Source organism: Ursus arctos, unplaced genomic scaffold (assembly GCF_023065955.2).
Source record: "Ursus arctos isolate Adak ecotype North America unplaced genomic scaffold, UrsArc2.0 scaffold_2, whole genome shotgun sequence".
Classification (NCBI taxonomy): domain Eukaryota; kingdom Metazoa; phylum Chordata; class Mammalia; order Carnivora; family Ursidae; genus Ursus; species Ursus arctos.
In genome coordinates, this window is record NW_026622874.1 from 66771746 (window position 1) to 66794826 (window position 23081).

General features: G+C 56.3%; 2 protein-coding genes across 5 annotated transcripts in view; one reads left to right on the top strand and one right to left on the bottom strand.

Annotated features, from left to right (window-relative positions):
• Window positions 1-2: 2 nt before the first annotated feature.
• Window positions 3-15562, top strand: GNPTG (N-acetylglucosamine-1-phosphate transferase subunit gamma). The gene is made up of 11 exons (XM_026485002.4): window positions 3-76; window positions 161-218; window positions 300-367; window positions 13557-13611; window positions 13677-13760; window positions 13841-13934; window positions 14008-14122; window positions 14199-14281; window positions 14361-14489; window positions 14573-14654; window positions 14751-15562. Exons 1-11 carry the CDS (start codon window positions 25-27, stop codon window positions 14846-14848), a joined length of 918 nt encoding a protein of 305 aa, XP_026340787.1. The 5' UTR covers window positions 3-24; the 3' UTR covers window positions 14849-15562.
• Window positions 14956-23081, bottom strand: part of UNKL (unk like zinc finger) — a 37323-nt gene continuing 29197 nt past the window's right edge. For all 4 annotated transcript variants that reach the window (XM_026484952.4, XM_026484954.4, XM_057315160.1 and 1 more), the window contains 5 exons: window positions 19435-19527; window positions 18964-19191; window positions 18106-18308; window positions 17766-18023; window positions 14956-17100 (listed from right to left, as the gene is read on the bottom strand). In XM_026484952.4, the coding sequence (XP_026340737.2) occupies window positions 16945-17100; window positions 17766-18023; window positions 18106-18308; window positions 18964-19191; window positions 19435-19527 (938 nt within the window). In that variant the 3' untranslated portion in view covers window positions 14956-16944. The remainder of the gene's footprint in view (window positions 17101-17765; window positions 18024-18105; window positions 18309-18963; window positions 19192-19434; window positions 19528-23081) is intronic.

Consider the following 23081-nt stretch of genomic DNA (forward strand, 5'->3'; position numbering starts at 1 on the left):
CGTGACCGCGCGCGCCGCGGAGCGATGGCGGCGAGGCTGGCCGGCGTCCTGTTGCTGCTGGGGCTCGCGGCGCGAGGTTAGTGTCGCTGCGCCCCGGGGCCCCTCGCGTGCGCCCCCCCCCCGCCTCCCGCCCGCCTCCTCACCGCCCCGTTTCCCGCAGGGCCGGCGCCCGCGGCTGCCGCCAAGATGAAGGTGGTGGAGGAGCCCAACGCGTTCGGGTGAGCGGCCCCGCGGGGCGCGGCGGGGCGCGGAGGGACAGCCCAGAGCCCGGTTCCCCCTGACCCTGCCGCTTGTCGCAGGCTCAACAACCCGTTCCTGCCCCAGACCAGTCGCCTGCAGCCCAAGAGGGATCCTTCACCCGTATCTGGTGAGTGCGGGACCCTGACTGCGGACATGCGGGCGGCCAGGGAGGGGAGCGGGGAGCCGGCGCGGGTTCCCGGCTCGGGTGGACAGGGGCAGCCTGGAGGAGGGGCCCTGAAAGGGCCGGGAGGCTCGTGCAGTCGTTTCGCAGCCTTTCAGAATTTGAGCGCACTAGCGTTACTATTCAGAACGTTCTAGTACGAGTTGAATAGTTACCCCGGATTTAGACCCCTTGAATTCCTTTTGTGGAGGTGATCTCCGTTAATAGTTTGGCACAGATGGCTTTTATGCTTTTACGTGCGTAAGCGTCCAAGGAAGAACGTGCATTAATGTTTTGGTGCGTTCTGCCGCTGTTTTTTAGAGCGTATTTTTTGCCTGTTTTTGAGCACGAACTACACAGGTTTGCTCATTTGCTGTTGCTCAGTGCGTGTCTTCATGGTGGTGAACACCGGCCTTCACTCTTCTCACTTGATGCTTATAAGGTCTTTTATAGGATGGCGCTGCGTTCCTTTGTCTTCAGACGTGTTGTTTGTTTGTTGGCCATTAGAAGCAATGCTGTGGAGAACATCCCTCCTACGGATTGTGTCTCTCTGCGCCGTGTGCGTGGTTTCCTAAGGCAGGGTCCCAGAAGTGGAATCCCTGGGTCGTTAAATGAGAAATCCGGGAAGCAAAAACCCAGTAATGTTTTTTATTGAGCACTACTGTGTGTTAGGGTCTGTGGTGGGAATGCAGAAATGAGCAAAACGTAGAGAGCGTGTTCTGCGGGAGGTGACAGTCTAATGGGGGGAGAGCGTGTGCCGGCCGGTAAAGAAGTAGGTGAAATGCTTGATGATGAGAAATACCGTGTAGGTCGGGGAAAGCAGAGAAGAGTGTGGGTGAAGAGGTGAGTGTTGCTTTGGGGATTGCCATTTTATTTATTTTTAATTGTTATTAAGTAAACTGTACACTCAGTGTGGGGCTCCAACTTGCGACCCCAAGATCAAGAGTCCTGTGCTCTAGGGACTGAGCTGCTGGGCGCCCCTTGGGATTGCCATTTTAAATAGGGGAGTCAGGAAAAAGCTGAGAAATGACATTTGGGTCAGAAGCTGAAGGAGGAAAGGAAGTGAGGGGGGCATGGGGATACCTGGGAAGAGGGGTCCAGCAAGAGGGGCTAGGTAAAGGCCTCCAGCAAGGACCCCCAAGCCAGAGGGCTTGGGGATGGGTAGGATGAAATCGGAACAGATGTGAGCTTTCACTCTAAACAGATTTATCCCTGCTTTTTATTACGAAAAGTTTTGAAAAGAAAAATGGGGAAGTGGGACCGTGAACACCAGTGTACCCTGTGCCTCCATGAACAGTTCACATTTGCCTGGTCTTCCCTTCTGTTATTTTGAAAAAAGTGAATTTCCATTTTGTTGAACCATTTGAAACTAGGTTACAGACATTATGACACTTTATCCCTAAATAGTTCCAGTATGGATCCCCCACCCCCCAAAATTAGCAGTAAGTGTGTAATGTAAACAGTTGTCTCAATGTCCTCAACAGCTGTCCTCACCCCACCCCCGGCCCAGGATTAGTCAAAGATCACACATGTATTTGGTTAATCAGGTGTCTGTAGTCTTAAATCTGGAACAGGTCCCTCTACACTGTACCCCCTTTAAAAAAAGGCTTTCATGACCTTGACCTTGGAGGAGTCCGGGCCAGTTGTCTTACAGAATGACCTCCTGGATTGCTCTGGTTTAGGTCATTTGCCTTGTTCTCCTTTCTTTGGTGTGTGCTCTGTGAGTGGGGGGATAGGCTGATGCTCGATTACAGTCAGGTGGTCAAGTTCAGTGGTCTGGCCACGGATCCTTCCTAGTGAGGCAGTGGACCACCTGTGGCCTCATGTGGGAGGCAGTGCTTGGCCGTGGCGCAGCATGGCCAGGGTCTCTCCCCCGTCGACACGGGCTTCTGCCTCTGCCCTTGGTACGCAGGCTTCAAGCTGCCCCTGGGCTCTAAGTGACCCCTGTGCCCGGGAGCCTCACGCTGTATGCGGAGGGAGGAGGAGAGTGCGCGCCCACTGTCTACCTCTCTCAGGACTTCTCCGTCTCCTAGCTGATGGTCCCCGCAGAGAAGACCCTTCCTCTCCCCTCCTTTCTTTTTTCTTTTTGAAGATTATTATCGGCTCATAGTGAAACTCTTTTAATGAGCTATAGTTGACACATTCAATTTGATGAAGTGTGACAATGGACCACATCCATGTCCTTGTTGCCTGAAACAAGGTGGGGAACAGTTCCATCACCCAGAAAATGAGTGCGCTCCTTTCCAAATCCTCCTCCTCCATACTCTCTAGTGTCTGTCACTGTAGGCGAGTCCTCTGTGCTTGGCCCCCAGCTACATGGAGTCCCAGAGCATATGTTCCTGTGTCTGGTTTCTTTCTGGCCGCGTGTTTCAGGGTTTCATCCGTGTCGTTTGTCTGTCACTGTGCTTTTTTACTGGTGAGTACATGTAAAAACTCAGCTTGAGTATGGCCCGTGGTTGATTCTGTCATGCCTCCGTCAGCGTCCTGGTGGAGCTGTTGAGCCACAGCTGGGTAAGCGCTGGGAGAGGTGCGTGACCCCACATGGACCGTGGACTAGGAATTTTGCAACTTCTTGTTAAGTCTTGTTATTTCAAGAAAAAAAGCATACACACATATATATGTGTTTATGTTGGAGGGTCCATGTGACTTTAAGTTTCCAATTGAAATGTAGTTTTACAGGGTTGGAGGTTTTTCCTTCCCTTTTCTAACATTGAAAAGCTGGGTTCCTTAATCACATAAATATATTTACTGGCTTACTCCCATAATTATGTAAAATAGCTTTGGGGTTGTAATAACAATACTACTAATAACTGTGAAACGAGTGGCTGAAGTTTGAGTTTTGATGCAGTTCATCTTAGGGCGCGTCCAACCAGAGCCGACGTCAGAGCTCTGCGGTGTAGGCCGAGCACGTCTGTGTCTACTCATCACTTTGACAAGCACTTTAGGTGTGTCTGCCTGTGCTCCGCACTAGTGCCCGCTGTGCATCTCTTTCACTTTGGATTTTCACTTAACTCTAAAACCTTTTAAGTTTGTTTGTTTGTTTTAAGATTCATTTATTTTAGAGAAAGCGCTTACGAACAGGGTGGGGGGGGCGGGGAAGGGCAGAGAGAGAGAGAATCTCAAGCAAACTGCTCACTGAGCCCGGAGCCCCACCCGGGGCTCGATGCCACGACCCTGAGATTATGACCTCAGCCGAAATCAAGAGTCGGATGCTCTACCGATGGAGCCCCCCAGGCGCCCCAATTTTTACTTGAGTTTAAACAGTTCTGTGATAGGGCCGGTTTGGAGCAGGCGGGAAAGTGGAGGGAAGGACATTGAGGCCCCGGGTCCCGGCACTCAGCTGCAGCCTAAGCTCTGTTCTCACAACTCGGCTCATTTGTAAATCTTCTGGCGTGCACGTCCTGAGCGTGTAGCCACACTTTAAAAAAAGCACGAATTCCTTCAATAAAGACCCTGTCAGTGCTTTAGGTTTCTAATAGCCTCACATCTGCTTTGTCTGAGTCGGTGTTTCTGCTCTGTGTGTTGCGGCCTCGTGGACCTGGTCTCTGAAGCTATAGGTCCCCTCCCTGTTTCCTCGAAATTTCTTTATTGAAGAAACTGGGTCATTCGTTCCCCACATTCTAAATTTTGTTCATTTGTGTTCCCGTGGTGCTTAACATTTCTTCTTCACGTTACCTGGAATAAAGACGGTTGTTTTTTATCCTTTTCAATCTGGTGCCTCTCGTTGGTTTTTCTTGTCTGTTGCACCGGCCAGGCCTCCTTTGCTGTTTGAGAGCCGGTGTCCCCTTCCTCGCTCCTTGTCCCTCTGTTGGCTGTGGTGGCTGCCCTTAGGTCGAGGACGTTCCCTCTGCTCCCTGCTGAGTTTTCACGCACAAGTGGATGGGAATTTTGTCAAACGCTTTTCTGTATCTGTGGAGATGATCAGAGAGTTGCTTTCTCGGGCTGTTTACACCGAGGTTAGCGTGCATTTCTGAATGTTGAGCCAATCTTGTATCCTTGGAATGAACCCCACTCGGTCATGAGTACGCATGTTTTATATATTGCTGGATTTAAATCGCTAATTATTTCTGACCTTTTTATTTCTAGAATTTCAGTTCTTTTTTCTATTTTCTACATAACTGCTGAGATTTTCTGTTTATCCTTACTGTTTGGCTTTACTCCCTTGAACACGTCGTAATAACTTTTAAATTCCCTTCTGCTTCCTGCATCTGCACCGTGTGGGGCTTGACCTGCAGTGGTTTTCCTTTTCTTTCAGGTGCGGGTCGCACTGCCCGCCTGCTCACACGTCTCCTATTTTTGGAGTAAGTTCTTGACGCAGGCTGGGCTGTGCTGCTTTGAAGAGTGTGGTCTGTTCAGGCAGATCTGAGCCCACGCACGGGCCCTGCTGGGTCTCTGGTTTTGCAGGCCTCCCCTCTGTGTGCGTGCAGCATTGGGCTCCGGGGCCCCGCAGAGCTTGTAGGCAGTTTAGGGCTCCCCTGTGGCATGTTGTTGTTGTTTTTTAATATTAAAAAATACATTTCATTTATTTATTTTAGAGCGAGTGAGCGGATGGAGGGGCAGAGGCAGAGGGACAGAGAGAGAGACTCTTTTTTTTTTTTTTTAAAGATTTTATTTATTTATGTGACAGAGAGACAGCCAGCGAGAGAGGGAACACAGCAGGGGGAGTGGGAGAGGAAGAAGCAGGCTCATAGCGGAGGAGCCCGATGTGGGACTCGATCCCGGTACGCCGGGATCACGCCCTGAGCCGAAGGCAGACGCTTTAACGACTGCGCTACCCAGGCGCCCCAGAGAGAGAGACTCTTAAGCAGACTCCACACTCAGCACAGAGCCCCACACGGGGCTCAATCTCAGGACCATGAGATCATGACCTGAGCTGAAACCAAGAGTTGGACGTTTAACCGATTGAGGCACCCAGGTGCTCCTAAAATTAAAAATATGTAAAGTGTTCTTCATAAATATTTTTAACATTTTTTTTCCAACTAAAAAAACCAGAATGGACAGCATAAACATGGTTTAATAGATTATATTCATGGCTTAGGAAAAATCACCTGACAGCTCCCTGCTCAGCGGGGAGTCGGCTTCTCCCCTCCCTCTGCCCCCCCCACCCCACATGTGCATTTTCTCTCAAATAAAATCTTTAAAAAAATTACCCAACAAAAATGTAAAGACTTTCAAAACAGGTGGACAGGGTGAATGTTAAGTTATTCCAAGACTTGTAAATCGTACCATTGTACCAGAGGTCAGACTATTCTCCTGCAAAGCATGCCCAAGAAGTGTGGGGTGTCTGCAAGTGAGGCAGAAAGAGCCTCCCCGGGGCGTCTGCCTTCAGCTCAGGGCGTGATCCCAGGGTCCTGGGATCGAGCCCCACGTCGGGCTCTTCCGCTGGGAGCCTGCTTCTCCCTCTCCCACTCCCCCTGCTTGTGTTCCCTCTCTCGCGGGCTGTCTCTCTCTCTCTGTTAAATAAATAAAATCTAAAAAAAAAAAAGAAATAGCTGTTTCCGGACACCTTATTGGAACATTCCTTCAGAAAGCAAACCTAATATTTACTGGCCTACTGATTAATAAGGTTTTTAATGTAGTTGTTTCTAAAGATGTAAAAAGAAGACCTGAGAATACCACCGTCGAAGCCAGTGACGCTCTGGGCATCGCGCGTGCAGTGGGGAGCTGGTGCTGGGGGCGCAGGGCCTCCGTGGGGCTGCGTGCCCCAGGCTGGGTCTGTTCTGGGTGACTTCAGAAACTCTTAAGACACCACTTTTTCAGGACTACCCCTTACATACTTACTTATTTATATATATATATAATTTTTTTTTTTTTAAAGATTTTGTTTACATGGGAGAGAAAGAGCACACGAGCTGGGGGTGGAGGTGGGAGCAGCAGGCAGAGGGAGAAGCAGGCTCCTCACATGGGAGCCCCACATGGGGCTTGATCCCAGGACCCTGGGATCATGACCTGAGCCAAAGGCAGACGCTTCACCGACTGAGCCACCCAAGCGCCCCCCTTTTTAGAAAATACTTATTCCCAAACTAGCTCTAACGTGATTGAACAAATGTACGATCTGTAAAAATGTTGAGAGAACAAACACCAAAACTCTGTACCGGGCCGAAGAAAATGGCACCAGCGGTTTCCATGCAGCCGGGCCCTCAGCTTGGGGGACGCACGTCCCATGGGCGCTGCTGTACTTCAGTCTGAAGCTGTGAATCGCGTGTTCTCAAGAGAGCGAGTCTTTTCTGAGAGCTCGCTTTCACCTGGAATAACTGATGCGTAGACTTAAGGGTTCCGACCTGCAGTGATGTGTACATTTTTAAAAGCGGTCCCACTGGACGCTTGACATGTTTGCATTATGCAGCTTAAATAGCTTCCTACAAAATAGTTTAAAGCTTAGTTTCATGGAATTGAGGCCGAGCTCTTCATTTTTACCACTCCTCCCCACCGAAATGTGTGTGTCCTTTACTGTGACTCAAGCAGGCTTCCAGAACGAGGTGTCCAAAGGCTGCTTTGGGAAAGGTAAGCGAGGGGCTCGGTCAGGGTTTCCAGGCGACTTGGACGCTCGTGCGGAGCAGCACAGCGACAGCCACGGGGAGCGCGGTCTCGGGAAAAGCTCCTCTGTTCCTGAAACTTCGCTTTTTAAAAGCCGTTAGTATTTCTTCCAAAACAAAACCTTTAATGTGAGAATCTTGAGTTTTGTGAAAATAATGTAGTGCAAGGATTTTCTTTAAGCTAACAATTAAAATCAAAACTCAAAAGGTCAGAGACCTGGGAGCGAGCCAGTGGTTCTAATGAAGATCCGCTGTTTTGTAAAGTCTGGCATTTCAAATACAGTGAATATCAGCACAAAGTCACAACAGTTACACCGCACAGTTTCCAACCTCTTACTGAATTTTTAAAATCCACTAGTTTGAGCATGTGAGGAACACAAGAAATACAGTTGAGGAAAGTTCTATGAAAAAATTTCCTATCATTCAGTATGACAGAAGTAATCTCTTTCAGCAATTAAACATAATTCTAAAAGGGAATGTAAGTTAATCATGGATCTAAAAGAGCTGAAAGCAACACAGGTGAGCACTGTGCTCGGACATTCGGACCCCGAGCACCGGCCCGCTCAGGACTGATCACAGCTGGCGGCAGGTCCCACAGGACCCAGAGTTCACGGGCGGAGCTGCCACGTTTTCCAGAACGTGAGCTTTGCTCTTGGTCTTGTGTTTTCAGAATGGAAGACCAAAAATAATCAGTCGTTCGCCCAGACCGTACCGCGCCCAGGGCTCTGATGTCCTAGCAAAGCAGGGAGAGAAGCACCCCCGGTGTGGGGCAGGGAGAGCCCCATGGGGGCCTGCCTCCGTATTTTCCAGCAGGAGACAGCGAGGAAAATACTGGAGACATTCATGTCTTTTTTTTTTTTTTTAAGATTTTATTTATTTATGTGAGAGAGAGACAGCCAGCGAGAGAGGGAACACAGCAGGGGAGAGGGAGAGGAAGAAGCAGACTCCCAGCCGAGGAGCCCGATGTGGGACTCGATCCCGCAACGCCAGGATCACGCCCTGAGCCGAAGGCAGACGCTTAACGACTGCGCACCCAGGCGCCCCGTGGAGACATTCATGTCTTCTAAGCAAGACGGCACACGCAACAGCGAGCCAGCTGCCTTCTCCCTGATGCAGCTGAACAGCTCATCTGACTTGTAGTTTCCAAAAGTAAAAATGGTATTTTTAAGTTTATTTACTTTTTTAATAATCACCACACTCAGAGTGAGGCTCAGACTCACAGCCGGAGAACCCGAATAACGAGCTCTTCCCACTGAGCTAGCCAGGAGCCCCTCAGATTTCGGTTCTGAAACAGAGTGAGTGTTGATAGGACTACTTGATACAAAGCGAAGTGTCAGATACAAAGGAACGTCACTGACTTGGTTTCTAAAACCAGGGCTGTTTTCTTCTCCAAGAGCCGTGTGTGCGGACTGGTTCTCAGACACCAGCACAGCGACCCCCTCCCTGGTGCTTCCTGCCGAATTCTGTCAAGTACACGTTTTTGCCTCAAAGAGTTGAAGGGCTGATCCTAAAACACTGTAAATGCTTTTCAGCAGTTACCCTCCGTCCGCTCTGAGCGGTGAGGCCGCCGTCCTTCCCGGGGGGTGACCTTCAGCAGGAAACTGCTGGGGCTTATCCTCGGGGCCCACTGCCTTCTTGTGTGGGCCGACTTCCCAGCCGCTGGGTCGGCCCCATCGTCCCCGTCGCTCTGGTCCGTGACACCGGGGTGGGCTTGTCTAGGCCCGGCCCCCGCGCTCCGGAGCGCCCTGTGGGGGGAGGCTCGGCCTGGTGTCGGCGGCCTTGGCCTCCGATCCGGGTCACGTTCTTTCCTGCTTCCTGCGCAGATGAGGTCAGAACTCTCAGGGCCGTTAGGTTCACTCGTGGGAGTCCGCGCGCTCCCATCGGTCAGCGGGGTTCCCCTGAGTCGCGTGCCTCACTGCGTCCGGCGTGGCGCACTTGCTCTGGGCTTACCGTAGGGACTCCCAGTCATCCTTCACCTGTGACAACGTGAGCGCGTTCGTAGGGTGCGCTCGGACCGGTCTGCCCGCCTCTCCCCATTGCTGGCGCTCCCTGTGAGGGGCCTGCTGGTTGGTCCTTTTTAAAATTGAGGTAAAGTGGATCTAGAACAGATAGTTCCAGGCGTACAACGCACGGTTCGGCATTTGTGCGTATTGCAAAATGATGGCCACAGTATGTTCCTCCGCATCCTGACGTTTGTCGTCTTCCCGCGTGCGCGTGCGTGCGTCCTCACGGGTGTGCAGTGAGATCTCCTTGTGGGCTCAGTGGTTTCCCTGGTGACCACTCTCTCTGTGTCCCAGGGACTATTGATGGAACTTCTTCAGAGAACTCTCTGAGTCAGTCCTTGGCCCATTTTAGACTGAGGTCGTTGGGGAATGTGGTGGTGTTGCTACAGTTCTTTGTGTGTCCTGGATATTATTACCCCACTAGAAGTGTGATTTGCAAGTATTTTCTTGCATCCTGTGGGTTGTGTCTTTCATTCTCTTGATGGTGCCGTCCGATGCACAGATGTTCTAGACTTCCAAGTCCCAGTCATCGGTTCTGTTTCTTAGAGTGCCTTTGGGGTCATAGCCAAGAAGTCATCGCCAAAGCCAGTGTCCTAAGGATTTTCCCCTCTGTTTCTCTACTAAGCTTTTTATTTAGGGCTAACCTCAAATCCATTTTGAGTTTGTTTTTTTTTTTAAGATTTTATTTATTTGACAGAGTGAGACAGCCAGCGAGAGAGGGAACACAGGCAGGGGGAGTGGGAGAGGAAGAAGCAGGCTCATAGCGGAAGAGCCTGATGTGGGGCTCGATCCCACAACGCCGGGATCACGCCCTGAGCCGAAGGCAGACGCTTAACCGCTGAGCCACCCAGGCGCCCCTTGAGTTATTTTTGTATACGGTGTAAAGAAAGGTTCCAGTGTCGTCCTTCTGCGTCTGGATAGTTTCCTGGAACCATTTACTGAGCAGGTGGTCCTTTCCCCACTGAATGGTCTTGATGTCAGATCATAGGAACGGGTTTTCAGGACTGTTTGTGGGCCCTGTGCTCCGTCGCCCCAACTGCGTGCACGGCGGCACTGCACTGTTTCAGTCTATGGCTTTGAAGCACATTTTGAAATCAGGGATTACGTTTTTCAACTTTGTTCTTTTACAAGATAGTTTTGCCTATTTGGGGTTCTTTGAGATTCCATTTTCATTTTAGGATGGGTTTTCCTATTTCTGCAAAAAAATGTTACCGGGATTTTGATACAGATTGAATTAGGTCACTTAGGGTGACCTAATTAGGTCACATTTTAAGAGTAAGTTTTCCTATCTGCGAACGTGGCATCTCTCCTTTCACTTCACTTATTTAATTTCAGTCCATTCTGTAGTTTGTACAAGTATTTTGCCTTTTTGGTTTATTCCCACTATTTTCTTTTTGACGCTCTCGTAGCTGGAATTGTTTCATGTCCTCTCTGGGTGGTCGGTGCAGGGAACACACCTGGTGTTAGGGTTGTGTCCTGCAGCTCTGCACACAGACTTGCGGACTCTCGGGTGTTCTCCATACACAATCGTGACAATGTAGTTTTATTTCTTCCTTTGCAACTGGGACGCCTTTGGGTTTTGCCTGTTGCTCTGGCTAGAGCTTGCAGTGCGGGGTCGGAATGGGGTGCAGCGCAGTGCACATCCTCCGTCTCGTGTGGATCTGACGAGCACGTGGGGTCGGCCTCGGTGGCCTCCGTCGTAGTGCCAGGTTCCTGCTTTTCCTCGTTTGTGGACTGTGTGTCATGAGAGGGGTTGAAGTCTGTCAAGTGCTGCTTTCTCCAACAGCTGAGTGGCCATGGGTCCCCCTTCCTTCTGCTAATGGATTCTCTTGTATTGACCGTTGGAGTTGGAAGCATGCTCGTGTCCTGGGGATGAACCCCACTTGTGTAGGGTCCTTTTAATGTGCTGTGGAGGTGCGTCTGCTGTTGTTTCCGTGGAGGATTTTCTGCATCTGCGTTCGTGATGGATCTGCGTGACTTTGGTGCCAGGGTGACGCTGGCCTCGGAGGCTCTGGGAACGCGTGAGGAGGACTGGTCAGCTGGGTTTCTAGGGATGTGTCCGTTTCACAAGGGCTGTCCGTTGGTCGGTGTGCATTTCTCGTAGTAGTCTCACATTTCTGCCGAACTGGCAGTGTCCCTGCTTTCATGTCTGATTTTAGGAGTTCCACTGTGTGTGGACTGTCAGTCCAGCTAAAGGCACATGAATTTTGATTTTTTTTTTTTTTAAAGATTTTATTTATTTATTCGACAGAGATAGAGACAGCCAGCGAGAGAGGGAACACAAGCAGGGGGAGTGGGAGAGGAAGCAGCAGGCTCCCAGTGGAAGAGCCTGACGTGGGGCTCGATCCCATAACGCCGGGATCACGCCCTGAGCCGAAGGCAGACGCTCAACCGCTGTGCCACCCAGGCGCCCCTGATTTTTTTTTAATTTAAAGATTTTATTTATTTATTTGACAGACAACTAGCGAGAGAGGGAACACAGGCAGGGGAAGTGGGGGAGGAAGAAGCAGGTTCCCAGCGGAGGAGCCTGATGTGGGGCTCGATCCCAGAGCGTTGGGATCACGCCCTGAGCAGAAGGCAGACGCCCCAGGATTTTGATCTCTTAAAGAACCAGCGTCGGGTTTACTGATTTTTGTCTCTGCTCCAGCCTGTATTATGCTGTCCTCCTCCTGCTCTGGGTTGAGTGTGCTTTGTCTCCTTCCTGAAGGTGGCAGGAGTCGGGGTCTGGTTTGTCGCCCGTGCCGGAGCTGCAAACCCCCCTTAGCACTGCTGGTGCCGCGCCACGTGAGCTCTAGAACCCTGGGCTCGCTGTTTCTGCCTGAGTGTTTTCTAATTTCCCTTGTGAGTTCCTATCTGACCCAGTGGCTGAGATGATAATTCCCATATTTATGCGAAGCCCCGCCCCCCATGTTCCTGCTGTGAGCTCTGCTTTCCATTGTGATCAGGAAGGAAAGTGTGTGGTTATAACCGGAGTAAGGTTCGTAAGAACTTGAATGGAGTGTCCTTGGTCTCCTGACGACTTCCTGCTTAGGGTCTGTTTGCTGTGGGGTCTGTCGCGCCCGACGGTCTGGGGCCGGCCTAGGGGGCACTTGTGCCCGGGGCCAGTGCTTGCCTTCGGAATGCGCTTGAGAGGACGGACTGCCTGGACCCAGAGCGGCACAGCTGGTGGCTTCTCTGTCCCTCGTTTCCCGTGTTACTCTATGGACGTTTTCTTCCAGGTGACAGGCTTGATTTCACTCTCATTTCTACTTGTGTGTATCTCATGGCTATTTTCTCTGTGGAAACCATGGGGGTTGATAACATCAGAAGTTATTAAATTCTAATTTGAATTTTTTCTATTTTCATCCCATACAAACAGTCCCGTAAGGTCCACCCCTCCCCCAGCCTGTCACCCATCCACGGGTGACCCCCTTGGACACTGGGTGGCCACCAGCAAAGGACTGTGGTGACGGGTCGTGCATCAGTGTTCCAGAGTCTGTAGGTTGACCATCACACAACCCTCCCGGCCGTGCAGCTTGGCCCTGGATTTGCGCTGACTGGAGAAGCGTCCAGACCTTGTTCTGTCTGGAGGGGCGCCCCGCAGCCATCAGGAACCCCTCCGCGGGCACCCCGGCTGTCTTCACTCTGCCCCGTAGGGGTTGGGCCGGTCCGGGTGCGGCACCGTCGAGCTGCTCTCTGGCCCGCAGGCGTCCGTGCAGGGCCCCACCGAGCTCACAGACGTTGCCTGCGTGAGGGTCTCCTTGGGGAGGGTCGGAGCTTGCCGGGCTCGCAGTCCAGCGAGCCTCCTGCATCTGTAAATTCGTGTCTTCTGTCCTGCTGGGAAGTTTCTGTCCTCGGCCCTGCCGCTGGTCCCTGGCTCCCGTCTGCTCAGATGGTGCTGGGCCTTCCTGTGGGTTCTGCACTCGGCTCGTGCTTTTCATCTCCAGCGTTTCTCTCTCGGTTTCTTCCTGTAATAGCTGTTTTTGTCCCTAATCTTGTAGTTCCTGGAGCATATTTAAGACGGTTTGGAAGTCTCTCCTCAGTCCAGCACCTGGGCTATACTCCTGGGAGGGTTGTCACCTTTTCCTGGTGCTTTGTACGTACGCGTTGTGAGGACTGGTGGAAAACCGGGCTCTGTGCTGGGGCTCCTCGTCAGCCGTGTGCGCATGGCTGCTCTCGAAGGCCTGCCTTTCTCTGTCTCCCCCCACTGCTCCCCGGCGCCTTCGGGTGCCCTGTTGTGGATGTCCCCCCATAAGCTCCTGCAAGGCTCTGCACCCCCTGCGGCTTTCGTGAGCTCTGCTCGCCTCTCCTGCTTGAGATCCGAGTTCGGCAAATCAGGGACCGCTGCTCGGGCAGCCCCTGCCAGTTGGAGAGTTGCAGACGCCCCAGAACTGGTCCCACCAGCTTGAAGGTTGCCTGGTACTTGCTTGATTGCCGTCCCCCTCTGTGCCCCAGAACCTCCCGTCAGGTTGGTTCAGCTGGTTTCTGGTTCTTCTGATGCTTTCCTGACATCACTCAGGCTCCTGTGCTCCCGTCTCGAGTTTAAACTGACCTGCCTTTCCCCGGAAGGTCTAGTCCCGTGGGCCGTGCGCGCGCCTGCATTCCACGCCGGACTCAGCCTCTTGTGCTCTCTTCCAGGGCCTGCGCACCTCTTCAGGCTTTCTGGCAAGTGCTTCAGCCTAGTGGAGTCCACGTGAGTGAGGGGCGGTGCTGGCGGGGGTGGGGGCCGGGGCCCCCCTGACGCGCCTGTGCCCCCAGGTACAAGTACGAGTTCTGCCCGTTCCACAACGTGACACAGCATGAGCAGACCTTCCGCTGGAACGCCTACAGCGGGATCCTGGGGTGAGCCGGGGGCGGGCAGGTGGTCCCGGGCCCCTGGGCTGGTGGCCCGTCCCCCCTCACGTGCTCTGCTACCCCCTCAGCATCTGGCACGAGTGGGAAATCTCCAACAACACCTTCGGGGGCATGTGGATGAGGGACGGCGACTCCTGCCGCTCCCGGAGCCGGCAGAGCAAGGTGGGCCTGCGGGACGGGCCGAGGACGCGGGGACCCCGCTTCCCGCAACCTGCCCACCACGGCTTCCGCACAGGTGGAGCTTACCTGTGGAAAAAGCAACCGCCTGGCCCACGTGTCTGAGCCAAGCACCTGTGTCTATGCGCTGACGTTCGAGACGCCTCTCGTCTGCCACCCACACTCCTTGTTAGGTAGGACCCTGGGGCAACCCCGGGGTGCAGGTGGGGGCAGAGGAGCTTGGCTCAGTCGGCGTCTGTTGGGTTGCAGTGTACCCGGCCCTGCCCCCCTCCCTGCAGCGGCGCTGGGACCGGGCCGAGCAGGACCTGGCTGACGAGCTCATCACAGCCCAGGTGAGGTGTGGGGGGAACACCCCCCCGGCCGGGCGCGGTGCAGCCAGGAGCTGGCGGTGTCCTCCTCCACTGTCTCCAGGGCTACAACAAGTTGCTCAGGGCACTTTTTGAGGATGCCGGCTACCTAAAGACCCCACAGGAAAGTGAATCGGTGCCAGAAGGAGGCGCCAAGGTCCCGGCGTTCCAGACCTTAGAGGACTGCAGTGAGGTAGGGACAGGGAAGGGTGCCTGGCCCCGCGACGGCCGCCACCGCTGGGCCTCACGCCCTGCCCTCCGAATGCTCTGCCGCAGGCGCACAGACAGCTGGCGAAGGAGCTCAGGAGGCTGAAGAGCGTGCTGACCCAGCACGGCATCCCGCACACCAGGCCTGCGGGTGAGTCATGCCCAGCGCGGGGTCCCAGCCCACCTGGGGACCTGCCGCCTGCGGGCCAGGCCCTGTGCTGACTCCTGCCGCTCGGTGTTCTGGCAGAAACTTCCAGCTCGGAGCACGTGGACCCCAAGACACCCACAGACGGGACCGCAGAGCAGCTACGAGGCGACCCGGGACTGCGTGGGAACACCTTGTGACCCGAGACAGGGCCAGGGCAGCACCGGACTGGCGGGGAGAGGAGCAGGTGGGGGCCGCTTCCTCTGCCTCCAGGACCCCGTGGCTCAGCTCAAAGAGGCAGACAAAATAAAGATTCAAAGTTTTAATTCCTGTACTGATTGATAAAAATAATTCATGAATTCTGTAAACCATTGCATAAATGCTGTAGTGTAAAAAAATTTAAACAAGTGTTAACTTGAAACAATTCACTACAAGTAAATGATTGATTACACATTATAAATACTACCTTCTGGGTTAAAATGCCATTCCAGTAACATTCTCACCTAAATACTCAGAACATAGATCGAGGCGTCCATAAATTAACCCACATTAAGCGTCCACATTGAGCCAAGGTCTCTGGCGACCACAGTCACCGCGAACACCAGAGGCGCAGACAGCAGCCACGCCCACCTGCAGGACAGCGAGGCCCCAAACCAGCAGCCCCCGAGGGCCTCGGGACGCATGCAGGGCGGGGTCCCCGCGACGCCGCGGCTCCAGTCTCTCCCACTGCACAGCAAGACCCGACCGGAATAGCTTATACACAGACCTCAAGCTTAACTGTCCTTAGCTGTTTATAATTTGAAAATATCTAGGCTAGGCATTGATAACCAACATTGTCCCGTTTCCCAAAAGACCAAAGGCCTGAAATGGGAAACAAGTGCATAAATATTAATAAAAATAATTTTAAACGGTGATAACAGCACAAAATATACGTCATTTCTAAGAGCTAATAAATCATCACTATCATTAAAAACAAAGTAGATTCACTAAAACCAAGTCAATAGTCACCTTTCGTCGCGGACCAGCTGCAGAACGTCACGGACCCACCTCTCAAACGGCAGAACGATCGGTGCGTCTTAACAAAGGTTTTCAACCTCTTACCATAGCAAATATTTGGTTACTGATAATTTTTACCGAGCCACTTTGCACTTTACAAAATGCTATTAAAAGTCTTTGGCAAAGCCGTGGGGGCCGACACTTCCCGGCCACAGGGGCAGCACCTGCTCCCGCCCCCAGTTGCGGGCTTGGGGGAGCTCTTCCCGCGGCCATCGGCAGCTGCCGCACGGAGAACAGTCTGGCTAAACTACAGACATCCTCTGCTTCTCCCCAGATTTCTAGGAAAAATGACCCAATGCAGACCAGAGAACATTCAAGTCATCACCAAAACCAAACCTGTTCTCAGGAACGTTTCTGCCACGGCCAGGCGGCTGGGCTCTCTCTGCAAGCCTGGGGTCGCCTGAGTGACTCCACTAATCCCCCGACTACCCCGCAGCCTCGGAGCCTCTCCCTTGCGAGCTGGCATCCGTCCGGCCGCAGGGAGTGGCCGTGGTCAAGTCTCTGGCCTCAGGCCGGCCACGTGGGAGCTGGACACGCTCCCGGCATGCTTGTGAGGCTCCACAGGCTCAGGCACGGCTTTGTAAGATTAACGTGAGCGCCTCCCCCGTCGGGCCCGGGCCGCGCTTCCCCCCAGAGGCGCAAACACACCGAGGGAGGGGCCTCCTCCGCCCCGCGTGCGAGGCTCAGGCACTTAGAAAAGCGGCTGCGGGTCACGGAGCGTGATCGGCTCGGCCCCACTGCCTGGTCCTGGAATATAAAACTCCAGTTAATGTGCGTGTGCTCGCAATCAGGAGTTCCTTTCACAATATTAAAAACCTCTAGATCTTTCAGTATGACTGCTATAAATACTATTTGCACTTAATTTGAAAACTATAAAAAATCCTAGGCATTTCTCACTACTAAACGCTCATTTCATAAGTACTAATTTCAGAATAAGGAATCTAAGATCTTTACCATACCATGAATTAACGATAAACTGATAGGAAATGTCAGTTCACAGTACACATATAAAGCTTCATATTATCGCATATTAAAAAAACACCAACCTAGAAAGCAGCTTATAGCAACTTAGAAGGTCTAACGCCCCCGGTTTACAAAGTGCTTGGCGGGATCACAGTGCGTCAGGCCCGCAAACCCCGTGTCATCGCCGAGCCCGTGGGGCCGCCCGGGCGGGCTCCGGGGCTGCACCCATGAGGTTGGAGAGAGGATGCCGGAGCTTGGGGTGGGGGCGCCGGAGCGGTCACCATGGGAGGGGCTGGCCCTCGCAGTAGGGGCAGGGGGGTGCGCCCGCGGCGCACGGCTCGCAGAGCACGCGGTGCTGGCAAGGCTGCAGGACGCCGCCACGGGCCCGCTCCCGACACACGGCGCACTGCTTGGCTCGCAGCTGGAAGATCACCTGCAGGGCGAGACACAGGTGGTGGTGGGGTCGGGCAGCCTCCCGGGCGGGGGCCCTCCATGTGACGCTGGGGAATGTGGTCCCGGCTGCAGAGTCAGGGCCGGGGGACCCCTCGCAAGACCCCAGGAGCTGAGCTGCCACACCGGCGTGGTAAGGGGCAGCCAGGCAGGTGGCCCCCTTGAAGGGTGAGGCCCAGATAGAGCCCCCCAGTGGACATGCCGTGGCCAGCAAGCTTGAGGGATGGGACTGGTGGGGACCCTGACTCGGGACCGGGGCTTCCGGCCAAGAGAGCAGCCTGGGGGACTGTGCCTCAGCGGCCAGGCAGTCAGGTGTGTGCCTCAGCCACTGGGTGGGGAGAGTGTGTGAGGACCGTGGAACCTTCCAGAGGCTCCAAGTTCTCACAACAGGCCCTGGTGTGGCAGGGATTTATGGCCGAGGGCAGAAAAGGCGAAGGGTGGAAGCACGCAGAAGTGTACCCAGTGACCCTGGGGGGCGACCTCTGTGAGGCGCCACTCTGGCTGTGACCCCGCAGGGCAGGAGGGGTGCCCACCCTGTCCTCAGAGGACAGAGCCAGCAGGAGGGGACAGATGGGTTCTGGAGAGAAAGGCAAAGCCCTGCAGGCCCGGGGAGGGGGGGCGGCGTCCAGAGCCGGAACCAGGACTCACCCCGTCCACGGCTTCCAAGTCTAGGCGCAGCCGGCTCTGCAGGGAGTGCAGCTTGGGGAGAGGGATGGCGCCCAGGTCGGCACAGCGCTGCAGGCCCGCCAGCGCCGAGCACAGGCCCCGGCCCTCCAGCTCCTCCTGCAGCCGTCGGAACTGGGCCTCCACCTCCTCCTTCTTCCGCAGCGCCAGCTGCCGCGCGCTGTCTGCCGCCAGGGCCCGCTCCTTCGCCTCCTTTGCCTCCCGCTGCCACGCGTCACAGGCCTGAAACCCGGGAGGAGGGGGTGGTGGGCTGCGGGTGCCCCTTGTGGGTGCACCGGTCCTGCCCGCCGCTGCCGGCGCTCACCTGCTTCACCTGCTGCCAGGACTCCTCCCACTGCCGGATCTTCCTCTTGGCCTCGTCCAGCTGCCGACGGACGCGGGCCAGCTCTGCGCCGTTTGGACTCGCACTCGAGGAGGGGGCAGGGCCGGTGTTCAGGATGGGGGACGGGCTGGGAGAGAAGCTGCCGGAAACAAAGTCCCAGATGCTCCCGGGGACGCTGTTCAAGCCTGAGCGTGGAGGGGACAGGAGAGGTCACCAGCAGCCGCGCTGAGACTCCACCCCTGGGCCCCGCCGACAGAGACCCCTGCCCCTGACCTTTGCACTGGCCCCTTTTGGCGTTTAAGCAGAAGAGGAAACGAAGTCAGGGCTGTCACTGCGCCAACCCTGGCCCCCGAAACCCCCCTCGCCTCCATCTGGAGGCCCCCGGAGCTGTGGGGGACGCCCACAGGTAGGTGTGTGGGGCCTGAGAGATTAAAATGACACTTACAAATAGCATTTTAAAATACAGTGAGTTACGGGAGATAGTAACGTTTCCCAACAACAAAACACAGAACTGGCGCCGTCACTGTTCACCCGTCGTGTGCTTTGCACTGGGTGTCTAGTGACATCACAGGTCCCGGGGCGTCAGGCCCGCCACCGCTCACAGGTGACGGGCCACCGTGGGGCCACCGTGGTGATGTCACAACAGTGACCCTGACACAGCTTTACACACACAGCCTGTCTTCACGCCCCCGAGGCACCACCAGCAGACTGGACAGGGACCCCACAGGCGGCGGCCGCCCCTGAGATCGGGCAGAGCGACCAGGTGGGGGCACGGCACCCTACCGTCCCCCACCGCAGACATCACGAGGGCAGGCACGTCCCTGCCAGCGCCCGGCTCACCTAAGGAGCTGTAGGATGCAGCCGAGGAGCCCAGTGCTCCGGGCTCCGATTTGAGGGCCGGCGGCTGCTGGGGGGGTGTCATGGCCGAGGAGACGAGAGGCCCCGACAAGGACTGGGAGAGCGAGCTGAGCGGGGAGGTGGACAGCGATGAGGACGAGTGCAGGGATGGGGAGCGGGGCAGGCAGCCCGGGATGGTGACGGGGGCCGAGCCCCCCAGCGACCTCGGACCTGCATGGAGCGGAGGAGGCCGAGTTAGCGGGCAGTGGGAGGGGGGGGGCAGCATGCCCTCCGTGCCGGGCTGTGGCGGCTCCTTGGGAAGGGCCGTGGCGGCCGCACCCGGGGCTCTGCGGAGACCACATGGCTGAGACGGAGGGACCTGAAGGGGTCGGGGCTGACTGCAAGCCCACCCGCCCGAGAACCGCCGCAGGGCCGTGTCCGGCCCCGGGAAGCGCCCGCGGTGCGCCCTCCTACCTGTTGGGCCCAGGTCGCCGCTGTCACGCTCCTCCAGCTCTCGGTCTAGGGCTGTGAGGCCGACGTCACGGAGCTGAAGATCCAGCACAGAACCTGGAGAACAGGGTGTCACGTCAGCACGGGGCCACACCGGGCCCCAGTGGGGAGACGTGCTTTCACCCCCCAGACCACGGCGCTCGTACGGTCTCTGGGACCCCGGTAAGCTCTAGGCCCACGTGTTAAAGGAACAGAGGCACAGAATGATGTGGGGTCACACCGCCCAAAGCCTTCCCTCTCCTGCAAGTAGGGGCCTCCCTCCCTTCACCCTGTCCCATCTGACGCCAGACCCTGGGGACCCGGCTCGGTCCCAAAAGCTTCTCAACTCCAGCAGCTGCACAGAGGGCGACTCCGGGAAGGAGCGGCCAGAGGACCTGGCCTCCATGTGACAGCACACACGCCATCCAGCCATGACTCTGGGACACCCGCTGGGCCCGAGCTGCCGCTGTCCCCCCACCCAGGTCTGCACACTGAAGGCACAGCGCAAGGAGGTCGGCGGCACGCTGCACTGCCCCCACCAGGCTCCCCTCCCAGAAGCAGGGGGCCCCCTCCTGTGTGGCTGAGCCTGGCTCCTCTGCTGGCCAGCAGGCCTCTGAGCCCTGATGCCCGGTCAGATGCATCCAGTACCATCTCTGGAGGCCACAAAGCATCTCCCGTCCCCAGGCCCGACCGCCTTTCCAAAGCCCAGGGGACGCACCGTGGAGGCCCTAGTCAGGCCTGCCTGTCCTGGGCCTGTGAGCCGGGCTTCTGGGGCCTTCTGCCTCTGCCCTGCCTCCAGCTGCCTAGTGTCAAAGTCCCCTGAGCTGTGCCTGACAGAGGACAGCAAGCCAGAACTACCAGGGACAGGAGCCACTGCTCATTTCTGACCATGTCCCGCCCTCGGCTGGGCCCAGACTCCTAGCCGTGTCAGACACGCCGCTGTGCCAGGGACGTGCCAGGAAGCAGCAGGCGGACCGAGACCATTACAAATGACGGTGTTAGACTCCGGGAGCAAAGGCTGAACCAAAGTGGCCGCAGAAAAACCACTACCTCTTCAAATGAAGAGCATTTACCGTAATTACCAGGGAAACATGGGGCAGTACACAGGGAGGGTAAGAGACCTGTGACTTCCGAACCACCCCAGACCTGGGACAGGTGGATTCGCGGGGAGCCGGCCGCAGGACACATGAGGAGCAGACTTGAGGTCCGGCCCCAGTGGGGACCGCAGCCGCGCCATCCCTTCCCCGTCCCTAGGGCTGGTGGGCACCGCTCAGCCCGTGAAGCCCACTGAGCCGGCCCCAGGGACAGCGCCTCACCCCGCCTGGCACCTAGTGGCCCGCCTGGAGGTGGCCCAATGCTGCCTAAGCCCCTAGAGCGCAGGCGCACACCCACTGCCCTCAGGCCTCCGTGGGGGTGGAGGGGAGATGTGGGCTCACGGGGCTGGGACCCCAGGGGCCTGCACCGCCTGGAGAGACCTGTGTGCTCCATCACCGCAGCCGCGTCCGCCCCACAGGCGCAGCCAGGAGCACGGAGCGGGGGCACTGTGCAGGCACGACGCCCCGCAGCCCTGCGTTGGATTCCAGCCCCCAGGAGAATTTCACCAAGGTCAGCCTGCCTCCCCACCCATCGCCCTGGCCTCGGCCCTGCCTGCGCCAAAGGAGACACTCTTCCAACAAAGGTTTATGGGCACGTGCGGGCTCCATCCAGGAAGGAGGTGGGAGTGTCGGGTGGCAGCCAGGCCAGACCCCCCACCTCGTCACCATGAACAGCAAGGAAGCCAAGGAGCTGAGCGTGGGACGTGGGGCCACGGTCCTCTGTGGGGGTGCACAGAAAAGGCCCTGGGGCCAGTACAGCCAGGGAGCCCACTGGGGCACTGGCACCCCCAGCAGTCCCTGCACCCGAGAGTCGCAGGGAGAATGGACAGATGAGTCCCTCAGGGAGACACGGCCCGCCTGGGGCCCGCGCAGCCCCTTCCTCCTGCTGGGCCCCCCCAAACCCATGCTTCTCTGGACTTTCTTTACAGCTCGGCCAGCTCCTTCCTAACTCCCAGGGGCACAGGGGCATTTGCATCCTGGGGCCGCCAAAACCAAACACTGCAAGAGGCGGCTTCCAGCGGCGCCCCACAAATCCGTTCTCGCGGTCGGGAGCTGGAAGTTGAGACCGAGGTACGCGGGGCCGGCTCCCTCCACTGGCTCCAGGGGGGGGCTCTGTCCTGCTGGTGTTGCTGGCAACCCCTGGCCGTCTCGGGCTGGTGGACACATCACCCCAGCCTTTGCTTCGGCTGTCACACGGCCATCCCTCCGCGTCTGTGCCAAATTACCTCTTCCTTATAAAGACACACGTCATGGTGGATTAGGACCCATCCGAATGACCCCGTTTTACCTTGACTGCGTCTGGAAAGGCGGTTTCCCGATAACATAACGTTCTTTGATGAGGGCATTAAAACAGACCTGCCTTTTGAGGACACACTATTCAACCCACAATAATGGGGGCCGTGAGCGGTCACCCGCCCCACCATCCTCTCAGGCATCTCCCACACACCAAAGGCCTAGAACTCTTGGGACCCTCCCTGGACAGAACTGCGAACTGCCTGAAGGGTCCACCTGCTCCTGGGGAAGACACCGGACACCTTGACGCCCCTCACGGAAGCCCACCCTTCGCTGACCAATCTCCTCCCCCTTCTTGACATCCTGTCTCCACCTCACTCCAAACTATTGCCAAGCCTTGCCCTCCAGCCTTGCACCCATGCCTCTGTGCCCCTGGGAAAAGGGAGCCACCCCCTCCCCCACCACCTTTCCCGCCCCCTTCCTCCACCGGGGCCCACCTCTCAGCCCTCCCACCCTCTCTGGGGAGCTTGGGGGAGCTGGGGAGCCTGGGAGCCCCTCCACTGGACACACTTGGCTTCGGAAGCCCTAACCCTCAGACGCCAGCGTCCCCCAGCGCGGACACTTTGCCGCCTCCTATCAGGTAGAGGCCCCAGTGCGGCATCAGCAGCTTCTCAAAGTCTGGGGACACAAAGGTGTCCCTCGCTGGTGCACCAGGGCTCACCACTCAGCAGGCGCCCAGCAGGAGCCCCGGGCCCTTCATCCTCGTGAACCCGCGCCAGTGAGAGCCCCAAGCTCCTGCTATCTCTGCAGGCTTCCCCTCATCCCCGACCAGCACTGTTCCAGAAGTGACCTTTCTATGATGCCAATCCCGGCACGTCAAGAGTCCTACCTCTCAGAAAGACTGTGCCCCCTGGTGTGCTGGTGGACACTGGGGCCAGCCCCTGCCCCCACCGCGGCTCTTCCTCGCTCAGCCACACAACACGGCTGTAGGCTACAGCCTGGCAGAGCTCCCATCAGCTCGTCTTATCCTGGGAGAACTTCTGCTCAGCCTCCCAAACCCTTGTTTTGCACATCAGCCCCGACTCTGAGGGCACCTGGACCCTGAGCAGACTCACCTGCTGAAAGCAGGCACCGCCCCCTCCATGTGCCCTGCCCCCACCTCCCCAAACTCCGAGCTGTGGTCGCAAGGATGGAGGCCCAAACCCACCCTTCGTGTGCTGGCCTGGGTCCCAAGCCTGTCCTGGACATGCAGGTCAGCCAGGCCCGATGACATGGACTTAACTTCCAACACCAGGTTAGGCATGG